Raw genomic sequence first — 25,077 nt, 5'->3', positions numbered from 1 at the left:
GGTTTATAGCCCTGGGTCTTCCCAGGTTCCGGCTGCAACCTGAGACAGAAAAATGACCAAGACTCATTTTCTCATGGGCCACACCAGTAGGGGTGTCACAAATCCCAGAGCAGGCTTGTAAATGCATCCGCTGTTTATTTTTCCTGAAGCCAGTGCAAGTCTATCTTGTTGCTGCCACTCTTCAAAATTCAGAAACCACAGAAGACATTTTGAGTTACATTATTACTTTATTTTCCTTTTTTTTTACACATAGCATTAAAGCCATCCCACATACAGATATCTCTATGGCTCCTTACACATTTTATTCTATCTAAAGTATCATAGCTATTAGATGACAAAAATCATCCCATTAAAATGGCAACATTTCTGAAAAACGGGCTTCATATTTAGTGATGAGAAACTGACTCCCCATCTACTCCCCCTGCCAAAAAAAACTCCTTCAATCCAGAGCTAGAAAGACAGTTCACATCCATGGCTAACACATGGGGCCCATACAGAGAAGGCTCCAAAACAAGCTATGGGGTTATTAAACTTGTAACAAGCAACTTCTTTATTTGTACAGAATACGAACACAAGAAAAGCATCATTTTCCTTTTTAGCCCTTTTATTAGTGTGTTTTGCCTCCACCCAAGTTACTGCGTACCAAGCGGCTATGAAGAGTAAAAACCAAATGATTTTAAGTCCCTGAAATGCATGCAACTTATAATTCCTAAAGCACACAATCAGTTCCCAGTCTCCGGGGTGACTCTTCACTTCGTGGAGACTATGGTGCTGCCGGGTTAGCAGTTGTGTCTGTTGTGCTGCTGGGGTTTGGAGTTACTGCTGCTTTGGCTTCCGGCGGCTGGGTTTCGGTTTTGGGGTCTTCTCCGTCTCCAGCACTCTTCTTGCTCTTGTCTGCAGCCATTTCCATGATCTCCTGTAGCGGCTGATCGGTCTCAAGCGAGCTGGGCTGGAGTTCGTAAACCTGGACTTGACCCGGGACATCTATTGCTTTCTGTTCAAGTTTTTCCAAGATGGTCTGAACCTTCCTGACCCCATCTCTCCTGGCCTGGCGGACATCAGCTCGTCCTTCTGGGTCTACAGAATCCAGAGCCAGTAGCTCTTTGGTCAGATACTCTTCTATCATCAGGTACTTTTTATCCGTCTTCTTGCCTTCAAAGTTGTCCACAGCCTGTTCCAGCCCTTGCACTTTCTCCAGGATGGCTTCTACTTTCAGCACACCTGGATGCTTTGGGGGCACTTCAGCTTCTCCTGGTTTAGGGGGTGCAGCTTCTGCAGGGGCAGGACTAGGGGCTGCTCTCTCTTCTGCAGCCACATTCTTGGGGGAAGAGGGGACGGCAGAAGGGACGGCAGAGGGAACGGCAGAGGGGACGGTAGGAGGGGCGGGGCTAGGAGGACAAGGCACCGGAGCGGAAGGAACCTTTATTTCCACCTTCTCAGAGGGAGGCGGGGGCTTCTGCGAAACAGGTTGAGCATCCACCTCCTTTCGGATCACTTGGATCGGGATGTGTCCAGGAGGGAGATCTGGTCCAGTTGGGCCTGGCCTGCTTTCTGGCTTGTTTTCAGGCTGGGGAACAGGCGAAGGTTCTCGATGGGTCATGGGCTGTGGGAAAGAGGCAAGGACACAGACAATTTTAATGGCTGAGAGTCACAGGTGGTCATTTGTAGCTAGTACTGACTAGAAGGAAATGGGAACGACTTTTAAAAAGTTTAACAGTATAAAAGAGATTTTCAAAGTCAACTGACACCAGTTACAAGAATAAAATATGGTATTCATCATGTATAATGGGGCTTCCCAGGTGGGGCTAGTGGTAAAGAACCCAGCTGCCAATGCAGGAGACATAAAGATGTTGAGTTCGATCCCTGGATCAGGAAGATCCCCTGGAGGAGGGCATGGCAACCCACTTTAGTATTCCTGCCTGGAGAATCCCATGGACAGAGGAGCCTGGCAGGCCACAGTCCATGGGGTCCCCAGGAATCAGACATGACTGAAGACACTTAGCATGACAAGCACACATGCATTGTATGTAACCAAACCATTGTTACGCTTCCGTTTGTTACCTTGGTCTCTCAGTCTGTTCTCTCTTACTGACTTTTTCTGAAGATGGAATTCTTACGGCAATGAAAAGAAAACCAACGTAATTTTTCAAAAAGGAAAATACCTCAAACTCATGCTGACTCCTGAGTTACTTCAGCTCAAAGCAAAGTCCTGGGTGACTCAGACTTTCAGGGGATGGAGCCGTGGAGTAATAACTGCCACTTGCCCCCTTCTGCGTGAAAGTCTCTGCTCAAGGTGTGACCTTCCCATCTCCTGTTTCAGCAAAGTTATAATCGTCTTTTTTTTTTTTTTAAACCTATGACAGCATTGTGGTTTCTGCCCAGACTGATGTATTTTTTTGAGAATAAGCAAGATGCCCCAAATGGGTAACCCTATAAGACTTCTGCTTGGACGCATTTGTGCCAGAGCTGATACTGGCACAGCACAGCACCTCCACACTGACCGCACGGCTACAGAGGCTGAGATGCTCTTTAATGTGACTATAAGCCAGAGGCGTGTTTTAACAAATGAACTATGCCTGCAACAGAAGTAACTTGGTTCACCCAGCATTCAAGTGAATATCTAAAAAAAACTCACACACTCTGATTTCATCAGCTGGGAAACAGGAGTTAGACTATAATACTTGTAAAGTACTCCATATTAAAAACATTATATCCCACTATAATGTTCAATTAGGTCAAATCTTTGCAAGCCTCCAACATGGGATCTCTGAATAACCTGTGAAAGGGAGGCCACTACAAACAATAAGATTAAGTGGAAATAGGATGAAATATTGTTTCACCAATTACACAAAATATATAGGAAAGATGTGAGAGGAAACATTGCCAGCTTGGCAAATGAGCACTTCTTTCCCATTTGAAAGGATTACTGAGTTTAAGTTAAAGATCTGATGGACGCGTGGCTGTTTGAACACCACTAGCCTCCTTTTCCATCAAATCTCTTCTGCCAACCAGCAGTCCTCAACTTTGGCCCTTGGCATTCATGAACTAGCCACACGCCTCTCCTTGGGCTTTAAAGCAATAGCTGAATAAGTGACTTTAGAAACACTTAAGAGGGGGTGTGCCCGCTGGCTTGTACTTTTCAAAAACTTTTCAAGGTCATGATAGCAGAAAAAGACCGAGAAACTGATCCAGATTAAAGGAGACTAAAGGCAAATGACACCTGCATGCAATGCTCACGATCCTAGACTGCATCCTAGAACAAAGGGGAAACTGCTCTACAGGAGATGTGGAAACGAACTGTGTATGAGACAGTAATGTCGTAAGGATGTTAACTGTACTACATCTGATCACTCTAATGTAGTTATCAATGAGAAGGTAGCTCTCTTAGGAAAACACCTGCTGTCATGTTTAGGGGACAGGGGCATGTTATTTATAACTAAATCTCAAACAAAAATATAGATAATATATGGAGAGAGGAAAAATGACAAGGCAAGTGGAGTAAAACATTAACAGTGAATATGGCTGAATCTTTGCTTTCATGACCTTCACGTATACTGGACTTCCATTCTGTAAGGTTGGAATCATTTCCAAATAGAAAAGCCAAAAACAAAACAAAAACAAAAGCCAGTAACAGGAAAGCACTCTGTTAGAGGGCCCTGGACAGTGTCCCCATTTGTAGGAAGAAGATGCCCTCCATTTGTTTACAGGGGACTTTCCTTTCAAGAACAGTGGTCAAGAATTCACTCAGCAGCTGAGGGGCCCTGGCTGCTGGGTATTCTGCGGCTCTAAAACTAGAAGACTGCTTCCCCTAGGAATCAGTGCCTGCACATCTCTGTGCTGTGTGCTGTGCTAAGTCGCTTCAGTCACGACCGACTCTTTGTAACTCTATGTACTGTGCCCACCAGGCTCCTCTGTCCATGAGATTCTCTGGGAAGAATACTGGAGTGGGTTGCCATGCCCTCCTCCAGGGACTCTTCCTGACCCAGGGATTGAACCTGCATCTCGTATCTCCTGCATTGGCAGCTGGGTTCTTTACCACTAGTGCCACCTGGAAAGCTAGTGCATGCCTCTACTGAAGGTTAAACGGGCACTGCCTGTGACTTTCACCAGACAGGCAGGAAGGTTTCCCAGCCACCCAGCCGGCCGGGCATCAGCTGGGCAACACAGTCCTTTACTGCAAAGGGTAAGACATGCTGCCTGTGGTCAAGGTCAGAGCAGAGCCGAAGAGAGCAGATGAACACTTCTGAAATGCAGAGAATAATCAGATGCTGAACTGTAAGAGACTAGGCACCCTGAGAAAAGATCAGGCTGCATGGAAGCGGCAAGACTGGCTTGTCCCTTGGAGGATGGGAAAAGTTTAGATTGTGGAGGCATCTCGGGAAGTGGGTTCAGTGTGAGCAAAGAAACAAGAGAGGAGACAACAGACGAAAGGGCCAGCAGGGTGCAGAAGGGGCATCCGTGAGGCAGGAGATGGAGGCTGCAGCTGGAGTGTGGAGTGGGGTGCGGCAGGGCCCTGAAAGGGTAGGGCCCCAGATGTGTGACGCCATGCTCTGCCCACCTTTCCCCATCACGGTGGCTGGAACTCTGCCCCTGAGGCAGCTGCTACAAAGAACAAGCAAAAGCTATAGAAGGCACCAGAGGTTCACAGCCCTCGCCCACATCTGCTGGTGACCAGCATTTTTCCGGGATCTCGGTCTCCCCAGGAAGGGCTGATGAGGGCAGGGGACCCAGGACACCTGCACAGAGCTCCTCCAGCCCTGGAGAGATGCCACCCCAGCCCATCTGCGACACCGACTCCCATACCTGAGGCCTGTCGACCGTGGTCTGCACACGGACAGATGGCGGGGGTGGCACTGGTGTGCTGCTTCTGGCTGGAGAGCCCTCCCGGCTGGACGTACTCCGGACAGGAGGCCGGAAGGGGGATGCGGTCCACGTGGTCCGGGGCTCCCAGTCATCCCCCTGGATCTTGTGGTACACGGGCTGGTGCGTCTGGTACTCGCCCTGCTGAGCTGGGTAGTGTGTCTTCTGGGCTTGGTGGAAGGATGGCTGGGCTGCCGGCCGGGTGACATTCTGCTCGTGTATCACAGGGATGGAAATGTAGCCCCGGGGGAGCTGGTGACCACCCAGGCTGCTCCTGCCAGTGGAGGCGGGCAGGCTGGCTGAGGAGGAGGACGAGGAGCAGTCTGAGGCCGCTGGAGACTGGGACCGCTGCAAGACACAGAATGCAGACACATGGCCCTGTGAACCCTTGCCTGGCTCTCCGACTCTGCCTGCAGTACGTGCCTGCTCAGGGTGGCAGGCTTAATACAACCTCCCACCTGTTAAGCCTTTCCAGTGTCCACATGTACTGTTCAGACTGGGAACTCAGGAGTCAAGAGGCCTGGGCTCAAATTCTCAACAGCCCGACAGCTTTGTTGTTGTTTCAGTCACAAAGTCGCATCCGACTCTTTGCGACCTCGTGGGCTGAAGCCCACCAGGCTTCTGTGTCCATGGGATTTTCCAGGCAAGAATATTGGAGTGGGTTGCCATGCCCTCATCCAGGGGATCTTCCGGACCCAGGGACTGAACCTTGGTCTCCTGCATTGCAGGCAGATTCTTTACTGTTAATGAGCTACGTTTAAAGTACAGAAAAGAGTAACCCCTCCTCACCTAATTTGAAGATTCTGTAAAAGAATCAGTGGGTGTGTCTGGCACCAGCACCACCCACAGGAAGTGCTCACTAAGTTTTAATTATTGTTGTCATTTCCTTTCCTCTTTCCTGAACTCTTTTCCTGCTTATCCCCAGAGAACCCAGGGGCCAGCGGGAACCACGTCCCCATGTGGACCAAGGCAGGCCAGGCCCCTCTCCCTTCCTGACAGCCTACTTTCTATTTTGGAAGAGCAGAAGAGTGTTTCCCCAGCTGGCTTCTAAGGCCCCTGCTAGGTTAAATTTGTGAAGATTTCTCTGACTGACGCATCACTTTTGATTTTTACACCAAAAACATTACAAATATAGGTACTGCCTCTCCAAGAAAGGGTAAGTGCCTCCTGTGTGAGTGTGTGCTCAGTCATGTGCGACTCTTTGCAACCCCATGGATTGTAGCCTATCAGGCTCCTCTGTGGATGGAATTTTCCAGGCAAGAATACTGGAGTGGATTGCCATTCCCTTCTCCAGAGGAACTTTCCAAACCAGGGATCCGACTCACGTCTCTTGCCTCTCCTGCACTGACTGCCAGGCAGGTTCTTTACCACCGCACCACCTGATGCCTCTATTAACTATGTTTTTCACGTGGAGTGAGCATTTGTGCTCAAGAGCAGCGCGGGGGACACAGTGGGATGGTGTCCCAACAGGAAAACCCAGAGGGCCTATGGCTCAGGATTCCTGCTGGGGTCCACTGGCCTTCAAGTCTCAGCTAAGAACCAGGTTAAGGACTATGCTTTAACTGTTAGTACAAGGAAGTGCTGACCTCAGGCTTAAAACCTGAAAAAATAATTTTATGCTTTGTTTTAAACAGCAGACACTGTGAGGACAGGCATGCGGTCTCATTTTCACATCAGCGTAGCTCCGAGCAGTTAACACTCACCCGTGAACACTGAACTGAGTGAAATGACACAGAGCCTCTCTGTGTTTCTGACACACAAAGCTCAGTGGGAATGAGAGGTGTCATAGGAGGAGCCAGAAGGCAAGGCTTCCAGGCCCTGCAATGCCACTTCCGACTTTATGCTTTTGGACCAAGCTGTTACCCCTTCTTGAGCCCCAATTCCGGAGCTTCAGAAACAAACTACAATCTCTGCTCACCTGAAAAACCAGCCTGTGAAATGCTGGGGGGACATGGGGCTGTCAGCAAGCGATCTTTGCTGGGTGACGCCGGCCAGGCCCGGATGCCCCACATCTCACGGGGTTGTCATGAGGGTCTGGGGTCATCTGTGGTCTGGGGCAGCCCAGGAAGCACGAAACCCAGCTCCCCGCCATCTCCTCCCCCTGCCTGCACAGGTCACGGTCATGTAGGCCTGTGAGCCAGGCCTCTCCTTACCTCGGGTCCATGGGAGGCTGGAGGCTGGGCCGCTGCAGCAGCTGCCGCCGGTGCACTCGGTTTATCTGGCTGGCTGGCTTCCGCCACACCCCGCAGGGGCGACTGGGATCTCGGGGGAGCCGCCGCAGCTGCCTCGGTTTGGAAGCGCTGCGTCCCGGGCTGGGAGTATGCAAAGACAGGGTGCGGCCGGCTCGGGGCGCCTTCATGAAGGACGGGGATGGGAATGTAGCCTGGCCGGAGCTGGGGGTACACGGCATGACCTTCTCTAGTGGGCAGCAGCCTGGCGCCCTCCCGCGAAGGCCCATTTGCAGAGGATGCGGTTTCCTAAAAGTGAGAGGAGACACAAAGACCTGTTAGAAACTGGGAAGGAAACAGCCCTGAGCAGGAGAAAGCATAATGCCACGTGCTCCGATCTTCCAGAGTGACTCTGGGCCCCACAGTGCCAGCTAGGACAGCTGAGCACAGAAACTGTGGGTACCTCCCCTGATCCCCTACTTCTTCCAGACCTCTCCTCCCTTGCTGAAGCTGCTGTTGGCCCAGGAGTTTAAGAATCAGAAGCATCAAGAGAAAGTAAGAGACAAGTAAGGTATCTGTGGAGCACAGGAGAAGTTCCAGTTTCCCGAACTGGTAAGACAGGTTTTTGTTCTGGATGACAAGGCAGCCTTGCATACAGGAGAGTCCCCGACAACCTCCCAAACCTTCAGAGACCCAGATCAGAAGATGCTAGGAGGGTCCAATGCCAACTTGCTAAGGGGATTACAGCCAGCATCTCGGCTTCCTAAACGGTCCTCACATTTCCTGACAACGCAGATTCACGTGGGACCCTGACACAGGCCACAGCCCAGAAATCTGCAGAGAAGGGGTAGCGGCGGGCAGGCAGCTTCCTCAGGAATATTTTCAGAACAAGAGGCAAGAAAGGGAGATACCCAAGGAATGCAGAAGAGGCACAGGATGAGAACAAAACCCGGGGATTAGTTGTGCCGGTCTTGTGATGCCAACAAAGCTTGCTTGGCGAGGAGCGGCTGGGGTCCCTCCTATGTCCTCTCATGAAGTTCTCCCTTCAGTGGCCTGGCTATTTTGGGACCCTTGAGAAGGCCAAGTTCCAGATGTACCACAGAGAAAGATCCTGTTTCAGACAACAAGGCTGGCCAGTCACTCACCAGGCAATGTCACTCCTCACCAAGCAGAGGCTGGGTGACTGAAGCCAGGGACCCCTGTGGCTTCCTGTCCTGACCATCTAGAGGGTCCTTTCACAGAGGAGGGGGCTGAGGATTCGTGCCACTTCCACGCATCCAAGTGGACAAACTATTATGCCTCCTTACGAGGCATGCCCCTGAACGGCAAACACCAGAAGGCTTGAGGCTCTATTCCCGCTGAGGCGAAGCTGGTCACAAGGAGGGCAAGCCCTGGACCTTAGATCTTTCAGACCCGTGAACCTCTCTCTGCCCTCCTGCTGAGCCCGCCGCCCCAGCGGGCCTCCCAGCACTCAGGAGAGGCCCGGGTGTTGCCATGTCCTTGGGGACACCGGCAGACAGGCGGTACTCTCAGATTAGAATACCCACGTGCTCAGGGTGGCGGCATTATTTTAGCCTGCTTAACTTTAGGGTCACCCAAGAGCAGGGAGTGGGTCCAGGCGTCACATTCAGAAGCGCATTCCTGCCACGAGACGGGCACCAGAAGGGAGGCGGCAGCAGCGCTGAAGGAGGCCTGTGCTGCCGAGTGCTGACTCATCACAGGCCGGCTGGGCACCTCGTCCTCGCCCTGGGGCACCATCCCTCCAGCCTGGAGCGGAGCCTGGACAAGTGCGGGGGGCGGTGTCCCTGCTGGCCTCCTCCTGGCCACACACTAGAGCAGAGATGGGCAAGTTAGCCGCCCTCGTCCGCTGGCTGGCCCCTGGTGAACACCCTGCTCCCAAGCTACTGGGTACCGTGGTTTACACCAGCAAGGCCCAATCCCTGTAGGCCGGGGTCTGCGTGAAACAAACAGGATGACCACCTGGAGAGCACAGGGGCCCACCTGGGCTTTTCTAGTAAGGTGGGGTTTCCTAAAGAAGGCTTGCCTTCTTTCTTACCTCTGTTAGTAACCATTCTTTCATTGGGGGTAAGTCTCTTCACCTCTCTGAGCCTTAATCCCCTTTGCTAGAAAGTGGAGCTAGCAACACCCACTTTACAGGTCTGTAGTAAGCTGTTACGAGAGCCCATGGAGAGGGGTTTGCCCAGGGGGCTGAAAGGCAGTCCCTTCTTACACAGGCACAGGATGCTTCGACTCAAGACGCCCAAGGGTCAAAGGAATCAAATCTGAAGGACTCAGTTAACCAGTGGTAACCGGAGTCAGGAAGGTGGACGCACCTGGAGGAAATGGTAATCGTCTGGGAAGGGACCCTCTGAGGAGATGCAAAAGCTCTCTCTCTCTCTGGGTGGTGGAGATAAATGTGTACACCCATATGTAAGAGCAGTCTCTCTCAGTCTCCTCGTCTCGGGAGCCCCCACGCTGCCCATCTCCTGCCTCAGTCCACCCACACCACCCAGGCTGAACCCGTGAGGGCGGCCACCCCCCACCACCCTGCTGTGAGCTGTGCCTCCGCCTCAGACCCTCCGGGGCCTGGAAACCTTAGAGAGGCCTGGCCGAGTAAGGCCTGGCCACTCCTGGGGGAAGCCCCTGGATCCAGAAGGTCTGAGGGCGGGCCTGCCAATACATTTTATGCACCTTGCTGAATATATTTTGTGCCTCAATTGAAAATGGAAAGGGAAGAAAAGGGAAGGAAAAAGGGGAGGAGGGCAGAGGAACAGCCTGCCTGCCCCGGGGCTGTGAGAGCACAGCCAATACCCGGCCTGGGTCTTGGGAGCAGTGCGGCGCTGGGGTCAGTGGAGGGAAGCGCGTGGTCGCTGTAGGCCGGGGCGGGGGCGTCAGGGGCCCAAGCTGGAAAGAAGGGAGGCTGGGAGAGGCCCGGAGGCTGCTTTCCTATAGTTCTGAGGTCTGTACTCCCGGTTCCGAGTGAACAAATGGCTCATTCATGCCGTTTAATAAAAACCCCACGCATCTCTTCACAACTGTCGTATCTAAAAGAAGGCAGGCAGCCCTGATGCTCTGGTGGGCGGTGGTGGGGGTGTGTGGCGGGCTTTGTTTAGAAAACACTGCCTGAGGTAAGTTTTAAAAAACCATCTCACGTCTATGGACTAGAAAACTAACACTTCTACGTGAACAAAAATTTAAACCTGAGTGAAACACCCGCCCGCGATAAGGTCCGCACGGGGTGCTGATGCCGCCTCCGCTCCCACTCTGCTCTTGTTAGAGCCCTGTCAGCAGTAAATGCTTCAGGTCTACGAACCAAACTGAGGACCCAAAAGAGCCACACTGCCCTTTTTACCTTCTGTGGTGTTTCATCAGAGTCTAGTGAAAGGAAAGATGTACTTTTTTTCCGGGGTGGGGGGCGGGGAAGACTTTAAAATGTTTAATTTATATTAAAGTATTTATATGACTATGTATTTAAAGTAAGTATACATTCAAATGGCTTTCCTGGTGGCTCAGACGGTAAAGTGTCTGCCTGCAATGCGGGAGACCTGGGTTCGATCCCTGGGTCAGGAAGATTCCCTGGAGAAGGAAATGGCAACCCACTCCAGCACTCTTGCCTGGAAAATTCCATGGATGGAGGAGCCTGGTGGGCTACAGTCCATGCGATCGCAAACAGTCGAACACGATTGAGTGACTTCACTTTCTTTCTATACAAATATATATAATAAATATATATTATAAATGTTTATAATTATCCTAGGAAACGTCTAGAACGTGTCTCCTTAGTCCCGTAAGAAGTGTTCTCAAGTTCAAGCCCAAGCCTCTTGGTTCTGCTGGCCGGCATCTTTCATAGAAGACGCACTACCTGCCCCGCCCTGACTTCGCTGGGGACGGGGCTTCCGTCTCCTGGGGGTTTCGCTTCTGTGAGGCCGGGCGACAGGGACAGGGTGCCAGCAAGATGACCAAGCGGACGACGGCCGGCCCGGCCTCCCCATCACCGCCTGCCTCGCTTCCTGAGGAGCGGTGACAGCATCACAGAATTACCCTCCAGTCAGCTCAGCTCATTATCCTTATCTGTGGGCAGAGCCATCAGGAATACATTCATACAAAATCCAATTAGGAAATCAGAGCCTGACTCCACTGCCTATCTCACTGCACTAATTTATAAAATGAACCGGCCAATTCTTCTTCTTTGGGCATTACGTTAAAATCCTCTGCAGGTGCCAAACAACTCCATGAGAAGGCCAGGATGAAAAGCGGGAAAAATCGCCTCAGATGAGCCAAAACTTGCCCTCACAAATATCAGGTATTATTACTAGATAAGCCTGGGGTCAGGTTCTGAGCTCGGACGAGGGTGTGGCTTACAAACAGGTCTTATTTACTCATTGTTGTTGTTCAGCCGCTAAGTTGTGTCCAACTTTTACAACTCCATGGACTGTAGCACATCAGGCTCCTCCCTCCTCCATTATTTCTGGAGTCTGCTTAAACTCACATCCATTGAGTTGGTGATGCCATCTGACCATCTCATCCTCTGCGGTCCCTATCTCCTTTGGCCCTCAATCTTTCCCAGCATCAGGGTCTTTTCCAGTGAGTCAGCTCTTTGCATCAGGTTGCCAAAGTACTGGAGTTTTGGCTTCAGTATTAGTCCTTCCAGTGGATATTCAGGGTTGATTTTCTTTAGGATTGACTGGTTGGATCTCCTGCAGTCCAAAAGACTCTGAGAGGATGACTACGCTTCACCACTGGTTTTTAGTTAACAGCGTGGGCACTAAGGGACAGCTAGCAGACTTGCAAAGAGACTGCATATGGTCCCAGAGTCAGCTCTGCCCCTAAGGAGGCACTACGGAAGCAGCTTACTCCTACCCTCCCACCCCCAATTTCCTGAGCTGTGAAATGATGTGCTATAAAGCGGTGGTTCTCAGACTAGGGGCATGTGGAACACCCAGGAAATTAAAAAAAAAAAAAAAATGCAGATTCACTGTTCCGTCCTAACAAAGTCTGACTCAGAAGGTCTGTGGGGAAACCTAGCCCCTACGGCCCTGGGAGCACAGCTCTAAACGAGGGTCCTTCCAGATGACCTTCTCCCTGACCTCTGATCCCAAGATCTCTCCTAGCTGTAAACACCTACATAAGGCTCAAAAACAAGGAAAAATTGATGCTGCAGAAATCTAAAAATGATCACTCTTAACTGTACTCAGTTAAATCACATCAGTAATCGCTGGAACTCAAGGTGCCCCGAAGTTTCAGGAAGAGGAGGAGTTCCCTGTGCTATACAGTAGACTCGGGACCTGAAAAGCAGGCTGGGACCATAAGCCCCGAAAACCGTGCCCCCATGAGCCCCAACCTCAGCTCCACAGCGCAGTGTTCTTTAAAACGTGGGCTGAGCAGCTACAAACGATGCTCTGAATGAAGGGGAACAGCCACAAAGGCAACCCGGAGCACCACCGCCTTGACAGCCCTGGAGTCTTAAGTAGGACACACTCTATTAACTGGGTTTTTAGGCCAAAAGAGCCTCATGCCTGTCAGCTAGTGACTTTTACTAATGATACTTCCAAGACTTCTAAAACAAGGGGGGAAAAAAAGATGAAGGGAAATAAGAATCCTGGGACTCCCCATTTAGTGAGGACCTGGATCAAAATAAAGTGGCCTGGGCTTGCCTCTCTCAGGCAGGAAGCAAAACAAAAGAAAAGCTTCCTTCTAAAGCGCACACAGAGACCTGAGCTTCAAGGTCCTACAAAACCTTCCGTTTGGTGTTATAGGCCACAGAAAAGAAGCAGGAATTATTGCCAATGTGATATATAAACAGATACCTACATTCCCACAGCCAAACTTGAAGCTCCCACTAGAGTGTGGTAAAGGGTCTCTTCCACTGCTCCCAACCCTGTTTGGGGGCACATAAGAGACACTGGGCAAACTGAATAACAGGCAAAGTCCACACCCACCACAGTCTGCTTACAGCGCTCCTGGTGGGACAAGAGTCTACACTCTAAGCGATCTAGACCCAGGTGATCGAAGGTTTTATCTAATACACCCGTTATTAGAGTATGTACACTTCTCTACAAAACAGAGCTACAGATGTACAAAATAAACTTATGGTCACCGGCAGGGAAGGGGGGATAAACTGAAAAGATTGGGATTGACATATACACATTATGGTACATAAAGCACATAACTAATAAGGACCTACTGAATGGCACAAGGAACTCTTCTCAATACATCCGTAACGGCCTACATGGGAAAAGACCTAAAAGAGAGTGGATATAGGTAATGTATAACTCATCCATTTGGCTGTACACCTGAAATTAACACAGTACTGTCAATCAACTATATTCCAACAGCAACTTTTTTAAAGAAGTATGTGGCCCTGATCCTGGGATTACTGAGATGGGTGTCCCTATGCGCTTTTACTAGGGAAAACTTTTTTAAAAAAACATGACATTGCTTCTCTTTGCAGCTGTGTCCCAACAGGTAGGAATGAACCAGCGTGAGCCCCCATCTCCAAGCTGCCATCCTGGACTCCAATCCCGCCCCGTGGCTTGCCAACTGCGTGCTCTCGGACAGGACTCCTTCCTACTGAGACTCAGGTCCCCTAGCTTATAAAAATCCCCTGCCTCCCAGGACCTGTTGCCAAATTTAAGTGAAATAAGGCACAAGAAAGTCTCCGTGAACTCTGAGCGGTCCTGTGCCCTGTATAACCGCGCTCTTCCATCCCACAAATAGCTACTGATGGACCCAGCTTCTCCCAAGCAACTGCTGGTTGGGCCTACTGTTCAGAAAGTTGTAAATTCAGGTTTAATTCCTCAGTGGTCTCACCCAAGTTGGTAATGAGCCTGTTAAAAGTTTGAAGCCCTTTTATCTGAGAGTCCTAAGAGCACTAATTAGCAGGGATGCCATTTTCTCTGTTAAGACATGTTATCTAATGTTTCATACTGGAAGCAAACACAGCCAAAGACAACTCCAGAGTTCTGAGCCCTACACTCTCCTCTGCCTTCAGGAGGCCCCCAACCCTGGAGGGGCTGCCTTGCAGACAATCAACACCCAGTCTGCAGTGACTGTAATGCCTGCACACGTGCCCCTGAGGCCCAGGGGGAAGAGTCAAGCCAGGCTGGGGCAGAAGGAGTCGCCTAGGAGTAGAAAGTCTGCTAATGTCCCTTCAACATCCCCAGGGTGTCCCTCCATGGCATGTAAGTCGTGGGCCACAGCGGAGTATGTCCCCTGCTGGAGAGAGTGCTTGGGGCTCAGAGTTCCTCACTCCCTGGAGCCCCCTTCAAGGGTTCCCAAGGTCACAGGGGAAGTGGCTGCAAAACCAAGAAGAAAACCCTGGATCCTGGGAGTTCAGCTCCTGAACTCAGTGGCTTCAGGGTATTTAAAAAACTACCTACTTCCTCCTCAGGAAAAAAATTAAAAAAGGTAGGGATCTGCTTTAATCAATCTAAAGCCACAAGCCACAGACGGAAAAGTACCTGAAATCTCCGTATCTGGAAGCAAACTCTTGTCTGAATTTAGATAAAGAGACCCCTTTACCCCCATGGGTACATTTCCATTGGTTTCTCAAGGTTCTGTCTCAGAGGCCAGCCATGCATAGCATCTGTTGGTAGCAGGGTGCTGGCTTTACTGGACATGCATTTTGCACAAAACACAATTCCCCAACAGGAAAAAAAGTCACATCTCCAATTCATCAACCACAGCTCAAGCAAGGGGAGACTGACAGACGGTGGCAGCCCTGGGAGGAGTTTCTGGGGCGGGGGACTCCTTCCCCACCCTAAGCGGCTTCTCAAAGCACTCCTTTCCCAACAACCACACTCCCTCAAGAGGGTGGTGAAAATTAGAAACCCCCCCCCTCTCCTTCTGCCCCTTAGGGTAGCGTCCAGACCACCTGTGCACACGGCTGATGACCCCCCAACACCCTTGGGCATCTGGTTCCTGCTGGCACTGTCCTCAGGCCCAGGCAGAGACCCTCCCCTCGATCATAGGGTTGAGGGTAAACACAGCACTCCCTGAAGAACACAGAACACACAACTGCCCTGGCCTGTCTCGGGCAGGGATCTGGGGCCAAGGCTACAAGCTGCTGGGGCTGTGGGCTACAGGTCTGGCTGAGGCTCCAGAAGGCTGACGTCCGCACTGAGTTCCTGCCCAGCTCCTGTGTATCCCCCATGAGGGGCATAGGAACCCCCAAGGAAGGGTGCTGAGGGCGTCAAGACACTGGTGGAAGGACAGTCAGCTGAGGTGGTTCAGGGGCCATAAGAGGCCTTGCCTCAGGAAACGACTTCATGCCCATCTGGGAATCGGCAGACCCACATCCAGCCAGCACTCTCTACTGTGTGGGGAAGCCGAGTGCCTCTCCGAGAATCCCCTCCGACTTCTTGGTGGAGGCTGGGGCCCACAGATTGCACACACGCCTCAGGTCAGGCCCTGGCTCCTCACAATCCCGCTGGATGAGTACTGGTGTACGCCCATTTCTCAGAAGGGGAGACTGAGGCTGGGCAGGGGGGAGGTGAGTGATTTTACCTGAGACCACCGGACACGTGAACACTTTCACTATTCCTGTCACACCTGTACACTGTGGGATTAATAACTGTTGATGGCTAAGGACGAATGAACATCTGCAAACCCTTTGTCTTCCTGGGGGTGAAATCGCAGCAGGAGGGAAAGCATTTCATTTCACCCGGTGGAGCTGAGCTGAGGCACAGACCTGGAACATTCAGTTCAAGTGTGCTCCGGGCCAGGGAGCCAAGGCTCAATGCTGAGTCACCGCCTGGCTAAGGCAGGGCAGCGAGAGTGGGGCACTCAGTTCTGAGTCACCACAGACCGGAGACTCCTCAGGCCCAGCCCAGGGCCTCTGCTGGGAGTGAACCCAGGTCCAGCCCAGCAGCAGAGCCGGGTCCTACTCTGACCCTCAGGCTCCGTGGGATAATCTGGAACATTTAAAAAAGCCATGTGGCTGCCTTCCCTGCTACACACATGTTCTTTCCTATCTTCCTGCCGTTTCCACTTCTAAACCATTCATTCATTCATTCTTTGTCCAAGAAAGAATTTTTAACGTAATTGAAAAAATTACAACAATTCTACTTTAAATTTTCAAGAAACCAAGGAAGTTACTTCAAAATAGGAAATGCCTGTTCTTCAACAGGATGCTAGGGAATTTTCAGGGCTAAGTCTCATCTCCCCCACTCAGGACGCAGCTCTGGGTAGGGGAGCTCTCAGGAGGCACTTAATGTACACAGGATTTCGCAGCTGGCACAGGGGTAAAGAATCCGCCTGCCAGTGCAGGAGGCACGAGAGATGTGGGTTCAACCCCTGGGTCGGGATGATCCCCTGGAGTGGGAAATGGCAACCCACTCCAGTATTCTTGCCTGGAGAATCCCACGGACAGAGGAGCCTGGTGGGCTACAGTCCACAGGGTTGCAAAAAATCGGGCATGACTGAGTACACACACACGCTATACATAATATTATGGAGGCAGCAAACAATCTGCAATCCTGGTCTTCAGAACCGACAGTGAGCAAGAGGCTTTGCCGCTCTGCAGTGTCTGACCTTACTGCCAGCCTCACAAACGGAAAAACTGGAGACAGACTCCTCGCACAGCCCTGGCTTAGTGGCATCTGGCTGCTGACAGCAACCAACCTCCCTGGCAGGCCGGCTCTAAGATGCTGTGTCACTGGCGGGGACAAAAAAAAGACCGCCTCCAAACACGTAAGGATGAACTTAGGGAATCAATACCCAAGTCCCCTGTGGAGAAAAGGCCATTCAGAAATTCAATAAAAAGGAACCGGCAACTGGGAGACGTTTGGGGACGAGGCTGACGCCGCTTAGGAACCGACAGAAGGCTTCCTGCAACACACACGTCAGGAAGGGACGCTTGTCTTCAACAGCCCGGAGCCCAGGCCCATGTTTTCCTCTTCTCCACAGAGAATTGTACATATTGAGCCCGTGGACCTTGCCAGGCCCTGAAGAGGCAGAGAGATGAAAGAGTCGCAGAGTCTGCCTCTGGGACGCTCAGCCCACAGGGACGTGACCTTGAGGCAACGCAGGAACGTGCTGCCTTTTAGAGGAAAGTTTCAAATTGAAGTAATGTGGCATCTGGAGCCGGGATGGGCTGCTTCCAACTGGAGAGATGGGGGAAACGCTTTGTGGAAAATGGCCCTGAAGGAGGCAGAACTGTCCTCTGTGTGACATTTTAACACCATGACTCGCAGAGAGCGGGCAGTCAAAAAATTTCGGCAGAGATGAATGAGCGGAGACTGGGGCTTGTCTTCTCAGCTCAGACCCAGGCTCAGGAAAGGAGCCAATGTGTCTGACGAGCTGTAGGAGATGGACTCAAGGCTGTTTAAAATCGGGGCTGTGCCTGGCGAGCTCAGAGCATAAAGGTCTAAGTTTAAAGAAGCGGCTAGGCCCGCTAGCATCGAGTCTGTCACCTGGGGTGGGGGCAAAGCTCTGCTCACAACAGTCTGTTCTGTCACAGCTGACAGGCTTCAGGCCAGGGACCTCCCCTCTCTGCACGTCTGTCTCCTCGTGTATAAGGTGAATCTGACAGCTTCCACCTTCGTGAGCGCCTTTGAGGGTTTAAAGAGATAAGGTTTGTAAAAGCACCCACCTGTGTCTGGCACATGTCTACAAAGGTGTTGACAGACGGCAAAAATCAGTTCCTCCCTTCCTACAGAAATTCTCTCTGATCAAGCTTTTGAGAGCTGCCTGACTGGCTGAAAAGCTGCCAAGGCCCCCAAAGAAATCGTCCTAGAAATATGTGAAGACTGAACAACACCAACTATCTCACCAGGCCGCACGATGCCAAACAAGGGCTGGAGATCAACTTTCACATCTGCAAAAGGAGGGGACTTGGAGCCTCGCTTCACAAGTCCAGCTTTTTGTCTGAGAGCTGAGGCATAAAAGGATCATGGGCACGCGGACTTGATTCACAAGCCATGGGGAGCCGGGAGGGCCTGGAGAACTCTGTCAGGTATCAGAGAGGTTTCCTTGCGGTTCATCAGCACTGGAGGATCCTCAGAGGTTCCCAATAAGCAAAGCCTTCAGCTACTGCTCCCAGTTTCTCTATGTAAGGCGTCTTAAACATGTTAAGAGCAACATTAACACAGCAGAACTATGAAGCAGAAAGAGTAGGTTTGGATTGATGCATGGCTTCCTAATTTTTACGAAAAATGCCAGGTCGTTTTTAAATGTCAATGGGAAGGAACCAACGTGTAGAGTGGTTTATATAAGGCAGCTGTGTGTCATTCCAGAAACGAGGACAACCTAATCAAGCCTCATGGGTGGTATGAGGCTTCCTGACTCACAGGCAGCCCCAACAGCATCAAACAGCTAAGCCTTCCCGGCCCTGGCTAACGTCAACCGCCGCCACAGTTCCTGCGCGCTGTCTCTACCCCCTGTAAAGGGCAAATATACACCACGACACAGGCGACAAGTTATTGGTCAGGTCTTGCATAGGCCAAACATGGACTGTTCTTCAGAGGGGAGAACGAAGGTCCTGGATGAGCTGGGCTCCAAAGGCATTTGTTTGGCCATGTTTTTATTAAACCCTCAGCAAATTGCTATTCATCTGTGATACAGACATTTGCTCCAGAGTCACTGCAACTGGCTGGAAATATAAAGGAAAGAATGGCCGCTCCTTTCCTGTGTTCTGATTCTAAGAGGCACAAGAGCTTGCGATCGATCTGCAAACCACAAGATGATCTCATCTCTCGGAATATTCAGGAAGCTCTCCTGAACGTGAAGGGGAACAAATGGGTCTCTGCTTCAACTGAAACTCAAACCAGCTCTGAGTTCCTCTGCAAGGATGCTCCTATCTGTTTCCTATAGGGCCTGAGGATAATCTGTCAAACGACTGCGGTGAGATTCAGCTGGCAGGGCAAGCCTCTGGCCTGCTTCTCCTGGGGTTCCCAAGGGTCTGGGGATCACCTCCCCACACCTGGCACTGGCACCCTGCCAGGTCCATCCCTCCCCCTACCATCCCCATCATCATCCCCAGAAACTCAGGCACCTGCTGAGTTTAACCAGGAAGGAAGGGAGGCTCGGGAGATGGCTCTGCAGGTCTAGATGTGAAGCAGGATCCTTTGAGGATGCCAAGGCTCACACAGGTGCACACAAAGTCATAGCTCCCCCACGCCACCCCCTCTAGGATGTGGGATCATTGTCCTTTGGTGACTCTCAAGTGCCCAGGTGCCAGAATCAAGAACCAACAGGGCAGCTTTTTCTGACATACAGATTTCTGGGTCCTACCCTGAGCTACCGGGATCCAACAAGGGAGTACGCACAGCTGGCAACCTGTGTTCTCCTCAGGCTTCCCTGGAGACTGCCAGGCTCGGGAATCCGTGCCCAGGCACCTCCGGGACCGGAAAAGCTAGAACCGCCCTGCTCCTCTGCCCAGGGAGGTTTGTGAGGGAGCGGCACAGCACCACACTCCAAAGCATCTGGCCTCTGTTTATTTCACAAGGCGAGCCAGAGGAGCGGCCCGCATAGAAACTGTACGTCTCAAAGAGGATGCCAAGCCCTCTGCCAGAGAAGGGGCCTGGACTGGTAGGAACTTGCCAAGAAACGTGTGCAGAAAATCGATATCCAGGAAGACTGCAGGTGGGAAGGTTCAGATTCTCAGAGTGGAGCTGGAGTAAGCCCAAAGCCTTTGCCTTTAGCTGCCCTGCCTCTGCAGTGAAGGGCAAGATACTTTCACTTGCCCCCTCTTTAAAAATGGGATGAAAGGTCACTCTAAACACCTCAGGGAAATGGGAGAGGATCAACTCTAAGACAACAGCAAATAAAACTAAACCATACACAAAGTTCTAGTCTTCTTCTTTCCAAGAAAGTCATTCATTTACCCATATGACTAAACTGCAAACACCCCAGAAACTGTCTTCCCCTGAAGAGGGCTTTCTCTGTTCTTCATGTTCAGTGAATAGCCCTTGATTGACTGACAGCATCTTCCCTGGAAGGTAAGGATGCTCAGAGGATCCTCTTAGCTCAGTTCCTCTAAAATCACCCTTTGTTTTTTGCCAGAATTATTTTCTCAATCCACATTAAGAAACCAATCTCTGATATAAAGTGCTAGTGAAGGATATTCACTTCATGGCAAATAGATGGGGGAAAAATGGAAACAGTGAGGGACTTTGTTTTAGGGGGGCTCCCAAATCACTGCAGATGGTGACTGCAGCCATGAAGTTAAAAGACACTTGCTCCTTGGAAGAAAAGTTACGACCAACTTAGACAGCATATTAAAGTTTTAGGGGGGCTCCCAAATCACTGCAGATGGTGACTGCAGCCATGAAGTTAAAAGACACTTGCTCCTTGCAAGAAAAGTTACGATCAACTTAGACAGCATATTAAAAAGCACAGACATTACTTTGCCAACAAATGTCCTTCTAGTCAAGACTATGGTTTTTCCAATAGTCATGTATGGATTTGAAAGTTGGACTATAAAGAAAGCTGAGCACCGAAGAATTGATGCTCTTGAACTGTGGTGTTGGAGAACACTCTTGAGAGTCCCTTGGACTGCAAGGAGATCCAACCAGTCCATCCTAAAGGAAATCAGTCTTGAATGTTCATTGGAAGGACTGATGCTGAAACTGAAACTCCAATACTTCGGCCACCTGATGAGAAGAACTGACTCACTGGAAAAGACCCTGATTCTGGGAAAGACTGAAGGCGGGAGGAAAGGGGATGACAGAGGATGAGACGGTTGGATGGTATTACCGACTCGATGGACATGAGTTTGAGTAAGCTCCAGAAGTTGGTGATGGACAGGGAAGCCTGGCGTGCTGCAGTCCATGGGGTCCCAGAGAGTCGGACATGACTGAGCGACTGAACTGACTGAAAGATTTTCCATCATTCACAGAAGTTAAAGTGAATTAGTCACATAGTTGTTTTGTGTACATCAAAGCACAGTCTTGAAAGCCATGAAGCCCACAGAGCTAACAAAGTGAATGTTAGTTTTTTCCTTATGTTCTAGTGCCACGTTGAGAAATCTCAATTAATTTGGTAAGCAGCTCTTTTCTTGAGTTGATCACATCCAGCCATCACCATCCAAGTAGTCACAAAAGCCAGAAGGGCAGAAAAACAATCAAGTACTCCAGCCTGCCCAGTTCACCCTTAAATTTCACAGAAATTTAAGACTCTTCTACCTTCTTCTGAACAATAAACTGCCTCTTAATTAGGACTTTCCAGTGTAGGTCTCTCTTTGCTATTGGTACTGGCTGAATGGCCTTTGGAAACACATGTGAACTCTCTGGGTTTCTTTCTCAGAAAAAAATAGAGGCTGAGCTAAAAGATCTTTAACCATCTTTTGACTTTAAAATTCTGTTAAATTTTCAAATCAACTTTCACAGCATCAAACTTCTGATTTACTAGCTCTTATGTTCCACTTGTTGAGAAAAATAATAGTAACTTAACCTGTTTTTTTTCCCCCTTGAAAAAGTTTGTAAAACCACAGCCTAACCCATCCATCGTACGTAAGATCTCAACCTGCTGGGTGAGTTTCATGTTGAAAACCAAGTGCCAGAGATGTGGCATGTACACTGAACTCACAGTGGATATGTTCATACTTGATCTACACTCACCACCACCAACGCCAGTGGATTCTGACTCTTCCTGTCTCTATAGGAAGGAAGCCTCAAAATGACAGGATTTTTTTTTTTTTTTTGGCCTCAGTGAAGATCTACATCCTTGCAGGCTGCATTAACAGAGCTGGTTTGAAATGAGCTTTAGTTTCACTCAATAATGGGCTGAACAGACAAAAGGAATACATGGTTATGTCGATCCCAGCTAATTACAGCCTCTTGAAATAATTTTCAGGAATAAATATACAATTAATTTCTTATAAGTATAAGCTGCTGATTGTACAATATCTCACTGTTGGGCACCAGAGTTTCATAAATATTTTAAAGGAAAAAGCTGCATAAAACTGAAGGTGGTTAACACAGATTTTTTTCTTCTAAAACAATGGTTTATAAAACATTTTTAATTCTGTGAGTTTTTAAATCTTCAAAATAACTTACCAGCTCATGTCTTTTATTTTGCCCAGACAATGTAACACTACTACAAGTCTAGTTCTTTTTGCCAAGCTTTACGTTTTGAAAAAGCTCAAAGTTATAGAGAATTACAAGAGCAATACAATTAGTTATAATTTTTTAAATTAACGGACTCATTCCAAGTTTATATTTTCAAATTGTCATGGTTCTAAGGATTAAGTAGTATATACACCCCTGCATATATGTAAATAAGGCATACTTCTAATACAAAAGTATTACTACTAAATTATTTGTGTATTGGGGATAAGAAACAAATCCTAAATATTTTAGTAGCATAACAAGGAAGGGAATGTATTGATATTAAAAAAGAAAAAAAAATCTCTTTCTGACCAGGGTGAGGCAGTATCTAAGGCGATAGCCAACTAGGGGACAGTCTGGCATCTTCAGTTTAGAAATTGCCTGGAAGATTGCATCTTATTTTTAACAAGTCATACTAGAATATATTCGTAGTGAAGACAACTTTCAAACAATAATACAGTTTTAATTTCAAATACAGAAGGGAAAAAAAAACAAGAAAAGGAATGCATTTACATCAGTCTCCTGAGTCACTCTGTGCCTGAGGTGGGAGAGTGAAGTCAAGATACCCTCACCCAAGTTCAGGAACTTGAGGAGGTAAAATTCCTAAGAGACCCTAAAGGACCCCCACATTAACTTGCCAACGGTCCCCTGGCGTCTGCCAAAGCACGGTCAGCAGAGAGAACCGAGGATCTGAGCCCTGGAAGCCGGGTGGAGACCGTGGCCGGGCCTGACCCGGGCCTTGGTGCTGAGCAGGCCGGCCACCCGTCGTCTCCTGGCCCAGGGCCCCTCGAATGGAGCCGGTGGACGGGACCTGGTGCCACAGCGCAGGTCCCACTTCCCGCCTGACCCCCGGAAACCAAACACGGCCCAGGGAGGGCAGTCCTCTTGGGAACCTCCCCAAACTGGCCCAGACGCCGGCCAAGGGCGGGCCTGGAGAGGGGGCTCGTGGGGGGCGCAGCAGGCCGACCCCCCTGGGAGCTGGCGTCCTCCAGGGGATCCGTGCGTTCCAGGCGGCCTTCACTGACCTCCGAGGCACCGGCTGCGGCCGGCGGGCACCTGGCGCCTCGCGTCCCCGCAGGCCCAGTCCAGCCGCCCCCGCCCGGCCCTGTCCCCAGACTGGCCGTCGATGGGGGTTTGGGGGGAAGGTAGAGGGGGAGCCGCTGGCCAGGGCGCGGCGCGGGCCTTGCTCACCTTGGGGCCCTCGGGGGGCACGCGCGGGTCGTTCCACGTCGTGGTGCGGTTGTTGTGGTCCACGAAGAAGGGCCAGCCGGTCTGCGGGTCGATCTTGATTTCCCAGCCAGGGGGCAGGGGGTCGCGGTCTCCGGCGCCGTTGCCGGACGCCATCTGCACCATGGGAGAGTGGGTGGCTGCGCTCATGCTGGGTCGGGGTCGGCCCGGAGGGGCGGCCGCCGGGGTGCTAGGGTGCAGGGTGCCGGGTCGCGGGGTGCTGGGTCACGGGGTCGCGGGGTGCCGGACCTCCAGGTGTAGGGTCGCTCGCTGGCCGCGGCCGGAGCGGAGAGTCGGGAGCGCCGCCGACGTGTCCGGGAAGCCGGCGCCGGGCACCTTTATGAATTAAAGGAGGGGGTGACGTGGCCGGAGAGGGCTGGAAGTGTCTGGAAATAGCCTCCTCGCTGCCAAAGGGGAAGGAGGAGATAAAGGGAGGTAGCAACTGGCCGGCTAGAAACTTCTGGTCCCATCCAGAGAAGTTGGCGGCGGCTCGGGTTGGATGCGGAGCTCCGCCCTGAGTCATCGGCTATAATCGGGGCGGGGCGGGGCGTGGGCGGAGCATCCGCCGGCCGCCCCTCCTCCACCCCGCCACCTCTTCCCCTACATTCGCGGTTCCCGGGGGGCAGGGGATCCCTGGCGGAGTTGTCCCTGAGCTGGGCGGGGGGCTTGCATCCGAGGGATCCCTGTGCCGCCGAGCGGCAGGTCGAGCAAACCCCAGGGGACGTCATCTGTGTGTCCTGGGCCGGTTTCGGTTTTCGGATTCGCTTGGTCTTCTTCGAGCCGCGTGGGTGTTCCCGGGACTGGCTCCTTCGTGTAAAAACAAACTCATCGTTAGCCTTTTAAATCGTTGGGGATTAACTAGAGTCTCTCCCACCTCGCCTTTGCACCCCTAGATTACTGATACTCCGGGACACTGGTGACCCTCAGTTAATCACTTTTTTCCCATGGGCTTAAGGGCCGTCCGGACGGGGCTCTGGAATGTTGATCCGACACCAGAAGCAAGCCAGGGAGAAAAATGGAAGTACAAATAGAAATTCACCTGCGTTTCTTTCGAATCCTAAAGAAAGATTGCATCAGCGCATGCATGTTGCTGAAGCACATGTCTTAAATGTAGACTCTGTCGTTGCAGTGAAGAACTTTATAGAAAAAACATTCTTTGGGGTTTAGGGCTTGTTGATGGTGCAAGTTGGTTCTTGCTATCTTAATCTGACCTTCATTTGGAAAGTAGTGTAAGTCATGCGTGCTCAGTCACCTCCGACTCTTAGCGACCCTGTGGAGCCCGCCAGGCTCCTCCGTCCAGGGAAGAATACAGGAGTGGGTTGCCGTTTACTTCTCCAGGGTATCTTCCCGACTTAGGGATCAAACCCATGTCTCTTGAATTGTAGGCGGATTCTTTACCCACTGAGCCACCTGGGAAGCCCTTTGGAAAGCAGGAAAGAATTCAAATTATGAAAAATTTTTGTGTGGTTAATGAAATGGTGTTTACACTTGTAACCTCCACCGAGCACCTCAATTCCTCTGGGAGAGAGAGAGAGTATGCCCCCAGAGGTGGTATGTTGGGAGGTCTCATTTTAGATTTTTAGGCCTGCAGGCTCATTCCCTTCCCCAGAAACATTTTTGAGAAGGTGCCTTGGGCTAAAGTAATATTGGGCCCAATATTCCAACTCAAATGCAGAGGATATTCTGGAACCCTCAGAAACACTTTTTTTTGGGTCTCTTCCCACCCCCAAATTACTCCTTTTGGAAGAAATGCTGAAGAGACCTGCCAGTCATTT

General features: G+C 50.7%; 1 protein-coding gene across 1 annotated transcript; it reads right to left on the bottom strand.

Moving 5' to 3' along the window:
- Positions 1 to 207: 207 nt before the first annotated feature.
- On the bottom strand, positions 208 to 23,618 carry BAG3 (BAG cochaperone 3). Its single transcript, XM_086378642.1, has 4 exons — positions 23,267 to 23,618; positions 7,014 to 7,337; positions 4,804 to 5,208; positions 208 to 1,603 (listed from the first exon to the last, which is right to left on the bottom strand). Exons 1-4 carry the CDS (start codon positions 23,450 to 23,452, stop codon positions 764 to 766), a joined length of 1,755 nt encoding a protein of 584 aa, XP_086234768.1. The 5' UTR covers positions 23,453 to 23,618; the 3' UTR covers positions 208 to 763.
- Positions 23,619 to 25,077: the final 1,459 nt, after the last annotated feature.

Source organism: Bos grunniens, chromosome 26, assembly GCF_055505025.1.
Source record: "Bos grunniens cultivar Pamir isolate PY7600 chromosome 26, Bosgru_T2T1.0, whole genome shotgun sequence".
NCBI lineage: Eukaryota > Metazoa > Chordata > Mammalia > Artiodactyla > Bovidae > Bos > Bos grunniens.
The sequence above is the reverse complement of the archived record's forward strand: the minus strand, read 5'-3'. Positions and strand labels throughout refer to the sequence as shown.

Coding starts and splice junctions, on each gene's coding strand:
- BAG3 (XM_086378642.1), bottom strand. CDS start 23,452: ATGAGCGCAGCCACCCACTCTCCCATGGTGCAGATGGCGTCCGGCAAC. Junction 7,338..23,266: donor TGCCCCCCGAGGGCCCCAAG/GTGAGCAAGGCC, acceptor TCTCACTTTTAG/GAAACCGCATCCTCTGCAAA. Junction 1,604..4,803: donor CCACGGTCGACAGGCCTCAG/GTATGGGAGTCG, acceptor TCTTTCCCACAG/CCCATGACCCATCGAGAACC.